Raw genomic sequence first — 13,350 nt, forward strand, 5'->3', positions numbered from 1 at the left:
TAGTTTGTATTAATGAGAATAAGTACACATTTTCCACAGAGAACATTGGTTTAATGCACTATTACTATTCAGTTACTAGCTTTAACAAGGTGGAGAAACGACAGCCCACGTTTCTTCAGATAATAACGGTGTAAAGAGAAGAAATGCTGCACTAAAGATAGTTTAAAAAAATAAAAATAAAATAATAATAAAAATACCTCACTTAGAAAATACACAGGACATCGTTCTTCTCGTTGTCATTTGAACAAGGGTCTTCCTCCCATTTTAAATTCTTTCAGCTCAATCACAAGACACATTTCTAAATATAGACTCAAAAAAAGACATGAAGTGTGCGCATAGTTACTGGCTGCGGTGGTGAGAAAGTGGGGTTCTCGTTCTTTTCCTGTTGGTCCGGACTCAACAGAAGGCCTGCTGTCGGCCTAACCTAGTTTCAGTAACAGATCAGGGCATTGATTAAATTAGATTGGCCCAAAGCCGAGCCGGACCGATCTGAAAACGATGGCGTCACTTCCAATTCGAGTGTTAAATGGATTTGAAAGCTGGATGCAGATACTGAACTCTGCGTAAACCTTATGTGAAGTCGGGCTATAACTAAATGGCCCGTACAGACGTGTGCAAACGTTTGCATCCTCCTCGAATGACACTGCTTTGATGATGTTGATAAACAAAATTAAAACGAGAGAAATCTTAAGTGCAAAGTTTCGGTTGGCGCGGTTTAACGGGCAGAAAAGACCCCCACGAAATCTCGAATGTTCCGTAACTTTCCCAACTTTAGCTCCGTTAATAAAGAGTTATTACGCTTTGAAAAACGTAGAAATTTGAAATTATTTTTACTCAGAAAGTCAACAAAAACATGGCACATGGACAGGGGGCTAGACTTCTGCCCTCGATTGTAAAGCCTTTTTACAGCTTTTTACAGTAAATAAACGAAGGGAAAAATAATCAAAAGTTAAGACATCTGCACTCTGGTAAATCAGGGCTAAGAGAAAGAGCAAGGAAAAAGGGTTCAGATCTGAAAGGAACATTTGGAACTCCTTTTCTCCGTTCCTTTTTCACTCTTTTTTGGCCGAGCCTTTCACGCGGGCTTTGACATATTCGTGCTGTTATCAGATTGATGGGCCGGTTTGATTGAAGTGCCTTTGTCATGCAAATGTCAAGCGCGTGATGGATGGTCGCCGTGCGCTGACAAACTTCTGGAGGTCCCCCACACCATTGGCGCCGTGACGGCTCACGTGACCAGCTCGCTGAGGTAAAGATGTGTTATAGGGAAGCAGGAGCAAATCCTCTGGAGGTGAGAGCATTGCCCCCTTTTTCCCCCTCGATGACATAGTGCTGCGAGGTTGGCAGTCCCCAAATTCAGCTTTTGTTTTGTTTTTTTCCCCCTCGCCATCGGCCGCGCATGGACAATTCCAGCATGAACTCTTTCTTGGAGTACTCGATTTGTAACCGGGGCACCAGCGGCTACTCCACCAAGTCCGGATACCATCATTTGGATCAGGCTTACTCGGGCCCTTACCAGTCCTCTCAGGCGACTGACAGCTATAACGCTGATGGACGACTTTACGTAGGGGGAAGTGCGTCGCAGGCCACGGCACAACATCAGCACCATGGCGGAGGCTATGCGCATCAGCAGCACCAGAGCCATCACGGCGGAATGGGCCTCACTTACAACAACACCGGAACTACAGGCTACGGAGTGCAAACCTCCGCAAATCAGGACTACGGTCATCACCAGTACTTCATGAACCATGATCAGGACGGGATGTACTATCAGTCCGCTGGTTTTGTCGCTCCAAACGTGGGGCCTAACTACGGCGCCCTGGCCGGTGCTTACTGCGGGACCCAGGGTGCGGTCCCAGCGGCCCCTTATCAACACCACGGCCTGGAGGGCCAAGATCAGCAGCGACTCTACAGCCAGGGCACGTACCCTGACCCCTCATCCTGCCAGGAGAAGGACAGAGACTCGGATCAAATACCAGGGAAGACCTTCGACTGGATGAAAGTCAAAAGGAACCCTCCAAAAACTGGTGGGTTTGCCTTTTGTTTATTCCTCATACACACTGCTCATCACTGGCACTGAACAAGCACCACTAGAACCATTCTTCTCAATGTGATTCTGCCTTTTACATCACAGCAAACCGGGGTCTTAGAGCGGTCAGGGTTCTACAAATATAACCACTTCTCTGTGGGATCATTAAAGGACTCCCGTAGTCACTGTGGGTTCCAAATACCTGTCAGTGCGAACCCCCAGCTTCTCGTGTGTTGGGTCAGGTGTGCAAGAGTTGAGAAAACACACACACAAAAAAACAGAGCATGGGGGTGGCAGGACTGGAATTGAGACCCCCTGCAATATTTGACTTGGATTTCTTATTTAAGATCTGTTGAGGGAAGGCCGTGATGGAAGGGAAGAAAAGATTTACAACGCCGTGTACCATATGAGCTCTATCCCAGTGTAAAAGCCTCGCCTGCCCCGGCCCGTCCCGTCTCGTCTCTCCTCTTGATGCTACATCCAGCAGACATGCTTTCCTTCGCCCTATGAAATGTCCCAACTTTGTTGTCTTTAGCTTGTCCCCGGCTCTCGCTGCGCTCCATTCGTTTTCGTTGGCCTCCGTTGTGTTCTTAAGCTTTCCTCCTCAAAGCGGTTTGACAACGATTTAACACTGCTCCTCACACACGGGGGCCACCATTTTGTGACTGATTGCACAAACAGGGTGCTCGGAAAAGCATATTTGGGGGGCACTGAATTAAACACTTCGCGCGTGGATGTGTCGTGCTGTGCGTTCGCTAATAATTCATAACACATGCCTAAGTTAAGAAGGGGGTTATCGAGATTCTGACACTCTTCAGCTTAAACATATCTCCTTAACTTTTTCATTAGCACGGCTAGAGTTAGCCTAAGATGATATCACAAGATATAAAAATGGTTCATAACAAAGGTTCTCATAACGTTAGTGGAACAATATTTTGAAACATTTTTAAAAGTTATACAACAATTTACATTACGTTTACCTCGTTAGTAACTAGAACAAAGAAGCGAACTAACGCGTTATGTGGGTTCTTTTAATGTTTATGTTTCTATTTAGAACCACTTCATTTACTACAGTACCAATGGAGAACATAATTATTAAGTAAACCGAGTTATTACGTATTGTTTGCACTTATTTTGTCTTTTTCTATTAATAAACAGCGAAAGTGGCGGAGTTCGGACTGGGCCCACAGAACACAATCCGCACGAACTTCACCACGAAGCAGCTGACCGAGCTCGAGAAGGAGTTCCACTTCAGCAAGTACCTGACGCGCGCGCGACGCGTTGAAATCGCCGCCACGCTCGAGCTGAACGAGACCCAGGTGAAGATCTGGTTCCAGAACCGGAGAATGAAGCAAAAGAAGCGCGAAAAGGAGGGGCTCGCCCCGGCCTCCAGCACCGCGGGAAAAGACTTCGAGGAAAACTCGGACCACTCCACATCCACGTCTCCAGGCGCGTCCCCGAGTCCCGAGACTTAGAGGACGGAAACCGACAGAACTTGATGCACTAAATGAATGTGTGAATCCTACACAGAAGTGTGCGACGGTTTCAAAGCCCCTGCTCCTCTTACACGGATTTTGAACTTCTAAGTGAAAAGAAATGAACACGTTTACATGCAACACACCTGCTTTTAAAAATACAGTTTCCAGTAGTAATAAAATAAGTTTAACATAATAGAAATACGCCATACCTTTTGCACAAACCATACGTTTTTTAATTTATTATTAATATTTTTTTCTCTTCAATAAATGCAATAAGCAAAATACGTGTACTGAATGTGAACGTGCAGGAATAGGTCACTTAGAAACACAACACAGTGTAATTTACCCAGGGGCACCCAAACTTTTGCACGCGACTGAATGTAAAAATCAGACATATCTTCTAGAACATTCCCAACTGACCCCCAACCGCCCACGTGAACCGAGGGGGAAACTGGACGCAGTCCCACCTTTATTTTGAAGTGCTAAAGCTAGTAAAATCGTTCCAGGTTTTTCTCGAAGGCAGTGCACTTTTAGCATGTTTACAAAACTCTAGCTGGGCCTTGGATTTGCGACTACAGGGAGCCCGCCAGGGCAACACTAATGCTGTGATTGTTTGTGATGATTTAGATGGGAGTCTGAGCCTGGGTGAACAGGCCTGGCTGTTCTATAATGGTTTGCACTATACACGGTTACAGGGTATAGGCCTCCACTCAGTGATGCACCTCACACTGGAGATCTGGGGAAAATCTCTCCAGGCAAAAAATGAATGTTTTTTCTTCTTAACCCCCTCTCCCCACCCCACCCCCCAAGTGTTTAGTTCGAAAGTGCCACCAGACACAGGGGCTGATGTGTAAAAGGATTGTTCTTCTTTAGGTTACTGGAGTCGGTATTTTTTCAACAATTGTAGCGTTTATTTGTTTTAGGAACAAGGAAATACAGGGTTTTTAAAGGTACTTTTTTGTTTTCCAAATCTTTTTAGAAATCAATATATATATTTTTTATTGTATGTGTACGCAGACGGGCTGAGTTTTATTAGTTGATGTCTGTATTATTCAATAAAAGTCATATTTCAATTGTGTATCTACCTCAAATGATAATAATAATAATAAAAATAAAAATATTTTACAAAGTTTTTTGGTTTCTGAATTTTTTTTTTATATTTTAAGTTGGAATGAAAAGTGCTGTATTAATGCGTATGTTTTGAAAAGAAAAAGTAAATGGTCGAGTTCAAAACAAGTACGCAACCTGAGGAAATGCATGAAAAAAAGAGAACTTTTCAATAAATTATTCAACTACGTTTAAATTTTTCTTTTCCTCGTGATTTATTGACTTATTAAACAGCTGGAGTTCAAATTCCTAAGTTTCTAAGTCAACGCTAATTCAAAATCCCGACTTTGAAATATACTTTTGTGACGTTTTGTACGTAGAAGAGTTCACTTGTGTCCTCGTGAAAAGGCGACGCAATTTGTATAGTTACGCTGGTGGGACGAAGTGAGAAAGAGACCACCAGTCACTCAGTGGTAGTGTTCTCTGTGTGGAATGTGGCTGTACTTCCCGGGTGGCTCGGGCTGACCTTTTTACCTCTGCAATCTCCAAACATGTAAACAAACTCTCTCACACCAGCTCTTTCAGCCGCACTGACCACAGAAAACCTGCTCTGATTTACAGCTAAATATATGAAGTGTCCAGTTCTAAAGTGGGCTACTAACCAGAGAAGACCACTCGGAGTTAGCTTTTATTTGAAGCCGTAAATCTGTTGTGACGTAGAGCGAGAAGCTAATACCCAGATTTAAGACTAAATTTCTCAGCCGTTAATCTTACACTGGAAATTTACAGCGCGGCTACTGTCTACAAACAAAATGGCGCCTACAACACTGACGCAGATTAAATGGTGTCTAATTGCAGTATAATAGAGACCAGTCCAAACGCGCGGAGATGAATGAGCAGATATTAATTAACTATTTACAGACACTGAGGTAAAACAAGCCACGAGCCTATGATTTATTAATTAAAATGTAATTATTACGAGGAAGTAATAAGAAGGCATTTGGGGTGACAATTCTTGTCTGAAGAACGTTTCATCGATATCTTAAAAAACGTTTTGAATATAGACAGTGTCCTAAGTCAGAGACCTCAATATCTGCAAGTGTGAAGAAACTTTGTAAAGTGTAAAAGGGAAGCTTTCTACCAAATATATATTTTTAGAACCACAAGTGGAACACAAGAGCTATTTCTTACACTTTATTCAGTGTGGGTGACAAAAAGAAAACCATATGTACATATGTATTTGCTGCATTTGCTGAAGCATTGTGCTACGTTGTATGTTGCCTTTTAAAAATCTTATGCAGCCATCATCGTACAATAGTCTTGAATGATACTGTAGGTCTGGGGCTGTAGAATTCTCCAGTAGAGTCTTTCCTGAGCATCTGCTGGCGCAGTTGGTGTGGATTTCAGTCCCGCTGTTCTGGGCGTTTGTCCTGTACCCCCCAAAACGGCCTTTGATCAAAGCCGCTGTTCCCCGCGGTCATCAACGCGAGCTCGCATTGAAACGCAAAGCAGCCTCGCGCACACAGTGGCGGGTTTAAGCAGAGGTCACCATTAACTCCAGGTGAACCCTTCCACATGTGGACTTCCCTATAACGACCAATCCGCTCGCTTTCTTTCTTCCCAACACAACGGAAAAATGCATCGAAGCAAACGTGGAGTGTTGTGTACATCTTCCATTTGCTTTGGATTGTGGCTAAAGCTAATATCCTATTAAGAACTTAAAGCTTACTGCCAATATACACAGTATAATGTGTTTATTACCCCAGTAGAAACGGGCAAGAACAATAGCTGCCAGCGCAAAAGCATAAAAGTGCTGTAAAGCCCATTAGGCCTAATTAACTGTCACGAATTCAGAGCAGCTTTATAGACTGTGGGACAATCTAAAATAATGGAAACAAGCCCATAATGAACAATAATGAATGGAACAAGCACATCCAGCAAATTCAGAGGTTGGGACGTAGCTACCGGACATCTCGGGTGAACTTACCACATTCATTTGAGCAGGTTTAGAAGACTTTAGTTTAAATATTAGCTCATTATTCTTCTATTAGCATACAGCATGTTCATAAATCTACGTGACTATGACTTCAGGTAAAAGATACTCAGCGTAGCCCAAACCCATACTCATATAAAACTAACTTTGGCATTGCAAAGATTGCGTCTCAAGTCAGCCTTGATGTACTTTAATCCAAAGTAACCCATGGAACGTCAGTGGATTTTCACAGAACGTGATCTATTACAGAATCTGAACTGTGTGGAGTTTTCAATCGCTTCTTGACTCACATTTGATCTGAACCCAACAACGCTGAGACAAATCACAAAGAAACACAGTGAAGTAGAACAAAACAGAACCCGTGCCTCAATGTTACTGGTTAAAAACGGAGTAATATAATTTGATAAATGTGTAAGAAATCAACACTTTAAATCTGTTTATTCGTTTTAGCCTAAAACTTGACTTAAAGTGGCAGCAAGTACCTTAAACCTCAACTTCACTCAATTCACACACACACACACACTTTAAATAAACCCGTGTTTCAAGTTTTAGCACATCAACTCGACAGTCAAGAAAAGACCATTTGAAAATGACTCCCTTGGACGTTATTTTTAATTGTGTATTTTCAGTCTCTGACTAAAACACATCAGAATTGTAGCCAAAATGAATCAAGTCAGAGTAATTTTGCATAACGTTGTCACATATCACATGTGTAATATTCAATCAAACTAGTCTAATTCATGTGTTAGCGAACGTAACTAGTTGCCATGGAGATTCTATTATTGCGTATAACATAGTAGATTTGTTCACATCTTTCATAATCAACGCAATAAAAGTCTATAGGAAGCTCTGTCTCCTGAGGGAATGAGTTATGTGAGGAAAAACAGGAGTCAGAGGGGTTAACCCGATGAGTTCAACCTGAAGGAATCCCATCCAACGAGTACACACACACACGCGCGAAGAGGTGGTCAGGCCGTCACCAAAATTTTTTTTTTTTTCAAAATTAGACATCACACTGAAGCCTCGCGGCCTTTCCTTCGCAGCTGAAGCCCGTGAGGCTGGAGGGCAAGGAGGCGGGGGGGCTCCAGGGGGGAGTAGTGACTCTGTGGGCGCTGACAGAGAAAAGAGGTGAAGAGTGTGAGGAGGTCCGTGAGGTTTTGGGGGTCTTTTTTTTTTTCAACCAACATTTGAGGAAACGGCTTTGGTAAAGGCTTTTTTTTCTTTCCCCCACGCGCTCTCTCCCGTGGCCTCACCTCTTCCCCAAAGTTTACGCGGACTTGACAGGTCCATTTCATCCCCGAGCCTCTGACGGACGGCCTCAATATTTGCTCAGGCTTCGGATGGCTTTGCCCCGGGACCCCGGCCTCTAACAGCTCCGCGCCTCGGCCCTGGTTCACACAGAGTTCATCACAACCATTTCATCCAGAAGAGACGCTGAGAGGCAGCCGGGGAGCGCTGTGTTTGTGTCTGTCCCTGGTCACATTTCACATTTTATTGGACTAACCCTGCCTTTATTTTGAATTGATCAAATGGGGAAATATATTCTATATGTGTTACGTATATTTTACGCTGAAATCAGTACAAAAGCGAGTCAAATGCACAGTTTGATCTTTAAGTTTTAAAGGTTCACTTAAAAAATGAGCAAAACCTGTCATTTGACCAGAGGTGCCCCAGCTTCTATATCTGTGTGGTCAGTGTGAGAGGAGCTGCAGGGAGCTCTCATCACTGCGGGGTCAAACACAGGTCTCTCCCCTCAGAGCCACACCAAGCCTCCACCTCACCCTCACCTTTCTTATCTCTCTATCCACTCCCTTCTCTACGTCCACTCCAAGCTCCTCGGCCTTTAGCCGCTGTAGAAATGACCACGTTTAGGAATGAAAATGAGCGTTCCACACAACAGACGTTACATACGTATTTCTCTATGGCCACAGCAGTCATGCATACATTATGACGCATATATATCGTATTAGCATGCATAGCATATCAAAACATAACGAAACGCGTGTGAACGACACCAATATTTTATTTCGATTTCTAAACTTCCGTTTCTAATTTGATGGAAACTGGAATTTGGATTTCTATAATTAATTAACTCAAATTAATCTGACTAAATTACTAAATTCATTATAGATCTGATAAAAAAAAACTTCTCTCAGAAATCACTGCAGGCGAATCTTATTTACGCCTCGGACTGCGCAGAGAGCACTTTTTTTAAAATTGCAGTAAAATAATTATTCGTTTGAACTCTGAAAACAAAATAAATTATAAACATTTACAAACAGCGGGACAGAGCCTGCAGTCAAAACATTATTAACAATGGGGGAAATCTTTAGATTTCATAGTTATATGTTTATTTAAAACATAAGGTAAAGAAAAAAAAACAATAATAAAAAGAGAAAAGCGTTAAATAATAATAGAATTAATCAAATAATAATAATAATAAAATAAAGACTATAATTTGACATATTCATATTTTATATATATACACAGAGAGAGAGAGAGACAGAGCAAATCCTTTCACTTTCGTTTAAAAAAAGGAAACATTCTCTGATCTATTAAAAAAAGTAGTGTATGATTTAAAAAAAAATAAAACGCAATTTTTTCAGAAGCTTCCTTCGGCTGAATGTCTTCAAAATGGTGGTGACCTCTCCATAACCCCATGCTGACCAACAGCATAGTCAACATATCTCAGTAAAGCAGAAACGAAGTGGGAGGAATCTGCTGTGGGTTACGCTCTCTAATAAATAACTATCTATTTGTCATTGGACTTACAACAACATTAAACGACTCATAACTAACATTTACACAAATAAATTGTCAATTCATTATAAAAACATTTCTTAAAGAATATGTAATATCAGATGATGCTGTATGACGTAATCGAGTGATTGTCAATAAAATATAGGCCACCGTCCTCACAATCCTGATCATAAATGGAAAAATCAAAGATGAACAAATCGAACACCTCTGTAAAACAACACTGAATAACTCTGAACACCCACATAACCCTGTTTATCCCTGAAAAACTGTATAACCAGGAAAACGAGTACAACTTTTTATAACACTGAATAACTGTATAACTAAGATAACTGAAAAGCTATTTCTGTAAAACCCTTAAAAACAGCAGCTCTTCATAACTCTGCCCTACAGTGTATAACTCTGAATAAATCTGTACAACTAAATAACCCTGTGCAACATTAAGAATCTCAGAATGACTGTACAACTGTAAGAGAACGTCCTGTACAATGCTTCAAATCTATAAACTCTATATTTCTGTAGGACTCTCCGTAACCCTGCACAACTCTGTCTAAGCCATAACTATGACCCAATACAATTCCCCTGAAAACTCTACACAACCCTGAATGACTCTGAACACCCACCCCCACAAAAACTAACAAAAAAATGACCAGCAGGACCCTCACTAGCTTCTGTAACTCTGTGTAATTAATTTCCTTCATTAAAATCCAATAATTAAAAAAAAAGTTTTTTAAACCTTTAAATATGGCGTAAATGGTGAAAAAAGGGACAAAACCAGAGCAACCTCTACATCTTCTCGCATTCTTGTGTGAATTCAGAGCAAAAGGTTATCTGAAAAAAAAAAATTCCCAAGTTCCTTCTGCATGAGAAAGGCCAGGTCAGAAAAGCAGCACAGACTGGCACAAACAGGCCGGGGTCCAGAGGTATTTAGACTTTTAAATACAGAACACACTGCAGTGTGGAGCACAAGAAGTCTCTCCCTCACACACACAGATAATTCAGTGTTCATTATTTATAGCTAAAGAAGGAGGAAAGCTGCTTGCTGGCAGCGGAGTGTTTTTTGGTAAAAATTCTCTTAGAATGTTGTCCCCATATCAGAGGTCAAAACACCAACCTGAGACGAACAGAACTGCCCCATAAACTGCACTGGTCTGTTAAAGCCTTAGGGTCCCGACCTCTAACTCACTGCTAACAAGTGAAACCCAGCCTAGCTGCAGTGCCAGACCTATACATCCATTCATTACGACATTCACTTTAGATTTTATATTACGTTTCCTGGTACTTGACCTCAAACAGCACAGGACTGAGTCTATTCCTAAAGGAAACAAATGGAAGTGTAAGGTGGCACACGCTAAAAAACACTGTACACTTTTACTCTAACGATTACAGCTCAGCTACTAATTACACTATTGTACAGATTTCACAGTAATGTATTCTAACACTATAACACTAAAGTCATAGTGAGGGTCAGCAGTGAGACACAGTTCAAACCAATACTGACCCAACTTCAGCTGTGGTCTCTAGATAAAGATAACTGTGGCATTTCGGCCGGGCCAATGTTTCTAGACTGTATTGCGATTGGGGTTTGAATTGCTATTATTTCCTATGAATGTTCAGTTCTGTTTTTATAACCAAGAATATTTATTTCATTTGGAGTGCCACTGTCCTTTACTTGAGGTTGCCATGTGAACAGCACAGTGTAGTGGTCTAACATTGTTCCACACAAGCTCAGTCTCCCCATTTTAGAACTGGCTAGACATTGTTATTGATAATGTACACTATATTTATACATAAAATTGCACTCTTTCCGACTGTGATAGGGATATCTACTACTGCTGTGACTAGTATTCCTACAAAGTATATTTCACAGTAAACCACTCGGAATCACTGTCACAAACCAAACTTTTAATAAGAAAAACGTGATGGGCTTTCTCTTCACTTCGAGTTTGTAGAATAAACAGGTTCCAGAAGTAATTCCTTGAATGAGAGCCAAATAACGACTTTGGTTTCCATAAAGAACCTTTCAAATGATGACTGGAAAACCTTGTTTTTGTTGTTTTTCTTAATATGTGCATAAGAAGGACATTTGTAAAGTTTTAAACATCCTCCAAACGTAAAGGAAGAAGTCTTACCCTGGTATAGAATGTTTGTACACTTCTTCCAGGAACCTGCCCTTAAAGGAAACAAAAGCGGTTTCTTCATGGCTTTATTCACAAAGCTCTTGTGGAAAGTTTATATTTTAAAGTGTTTAAATAGACTAACAATCATTAAGCAAATTGAAGTCAAATCCACACTGCAGAACGTGTATGTGTTCAGCATGTTTGCTCGGCAAAAGTGACGCAAGTGTTTTCCCAAGTTCACTGAGCGTAAGTAGAGATCTGCTCAGTGTCCTGGCACAGTGAGTTCACTGAGCTCTGGTGCTGATTGCAGGTGGATTTATAGAGGAGCCGCCCACCCTGTACACAAAAACACACACAACAGTGTTGAGTGCAGGTTGCACAATGGCCTTATTTACCTTAAGCTAACACAGCACGTTGACACATGCTCTTAATGTTTCTGAAAGAAGCCTAAGAACATTAGAAACTATTAAAAACTCTAATTTGAACCAACACTTACAAGATCTCTTCATTCTTACACTTTCCAATGATGCCGACTAAAGCAGAAACCTTTAATGTTCATATAGAAACATTTACAACCAAAGTTTGTTCCCTGTGTATTTGCAGTGTTCATGGTTAGGCTACTTGAGCACTGAGACCCTTTGAGACGACCCTTTATTTACTCAATGAAATATGTAGCAATATTCTTCCACACCTCCTAAGTTCAGTCTCGGAAGTTGGATGGAATCCCAAACAGTGAGCTAAGGTCTGGGAATTTTAAAAACACAAACAGCTTCTGATTCAGTTTCTCACCAACAGCTTCTTGGCAACGACATGTCCCTTCAGACCCATGGTACTATGTTGTCTTTATTATATTGTGTATGAAGGAAATAATCCAACAAACAAAACAAAGGCTCCAGTTAACTTACTTTATTTTAAACAACAAATATATTTAAAGGGTTTATTTACACATAAATATACAAATTGTGCCTATATTACAAAAGCAAGTTTGTCTGGACAGATATAGGACATTCATCACTGCTTGTGAGCCCTGTGGGTGTGTATATGTTCAGAGACAACAGTCTGACATGCATGATGGGTCAGAGGGAGTGTACTCCATTAAAAGCTTTCAAACCCACTCAGTGAAAAAAAAAAACGTTCAGAGACAGGATTTCTCCTGCAGTGTAAAACAAGATTAGTTTTAAACTTTTTTTTCTTTTAAACGTTCCATTATGGTATTTACAAGTGATCACAAATAGAAAGCAGAAAGTTGATTTATTATTTGATAAATTTTGTTAAATTATTACTTGAGAATATGTTTATAACCATAGGCCATGCCAAGAAAATAAAACAATTATGAGAAAGAGCACATGACCACAGAATACAATCATAATAACACTCAATATATAGAAGCTATTATCTATCTATCTATCTCAGAGAGAGAGAGAGAGAGAGAGGTGGTTAAAACAGAAGTGAGAGGCCGCAGGCGGACGAATGACTGACTGCCATGTTTTCCCCCTGCAGTGTGTTTGGCTGGTATCCGTGACGACCCCTCCTCCCTCTGCTCTTCCGCTCTTAGCTCTTATCCTCTGCTTTTAGCCAAGAAAAACACGCAGACTCTTCTACTGCTCTTCATCTTCCTCTCACTGTCCCACTGCCGACACAGCCAACTCTTCTTAAACGCTCAGGCCACTTTTACACACCGTAACTGTGTGTGTGTGTGTGAGTGAGAGAGAGAGAGAGAGAGAGAGAGAGACTGTGTAAATGTGTGTGTGAGAGTGTGTGTGTGTGAGAGAGAGAGAGAGAGAGAGAGAAAGAGAGTGTCTGAGAGAGAAAGTGTGTGTGTGAGAGAGAGAGAGAGAAAGAGAGAGAGTGTGAGAGAGAGAGTGTGTGTGAAAGAGAGAGCGAGTGTAAGTGTGTTTAAAAGAGAGAGTGTAAGTGTGTGTGTGT

General features: G+C 41.2%; 1 protein-coding gene across 1 annotated transcript; it reads left to right on the top strand.

Moving 5' to 3' along the window:
- Positions 1–1,399: 1,399 nt before the first annotated feature.
- Positions 1,400–3,504, top strand: LOC136686043 (homeobox protein Hox-B1-like). Its single transcript, XM_066659519.1, has 2 exons — positions 1,400–2,027; positions 3,188–3,504. The coding sequence occupies exons 1-2, from the start codon at positions 1,400–1,402 to the stop codon at positions 3,502–3,504; spliced, it is 945 nt and encodes a 314-aa protein (XP_066515616.1).
- Positions 3,505–13,350: the final 9,846 nt, after the last annotated feature.

This window comes from Hoplias malabaricus, unplaced genomic scaffold, assembly GCF_029633855.1.
Source record: "Hoplias malabaricus isolate fHopMal1 unplaced genomic scaffold, fHopMal1.hap1 H_2, whole genome shotgun sequence".
Classification (NCBI taxonomy): Eukaryota; Metazoa; Chordata; class Actinopteri; order Characiformes; family Erythrinidae; genus Hoplias; species Hoplias malabaricus.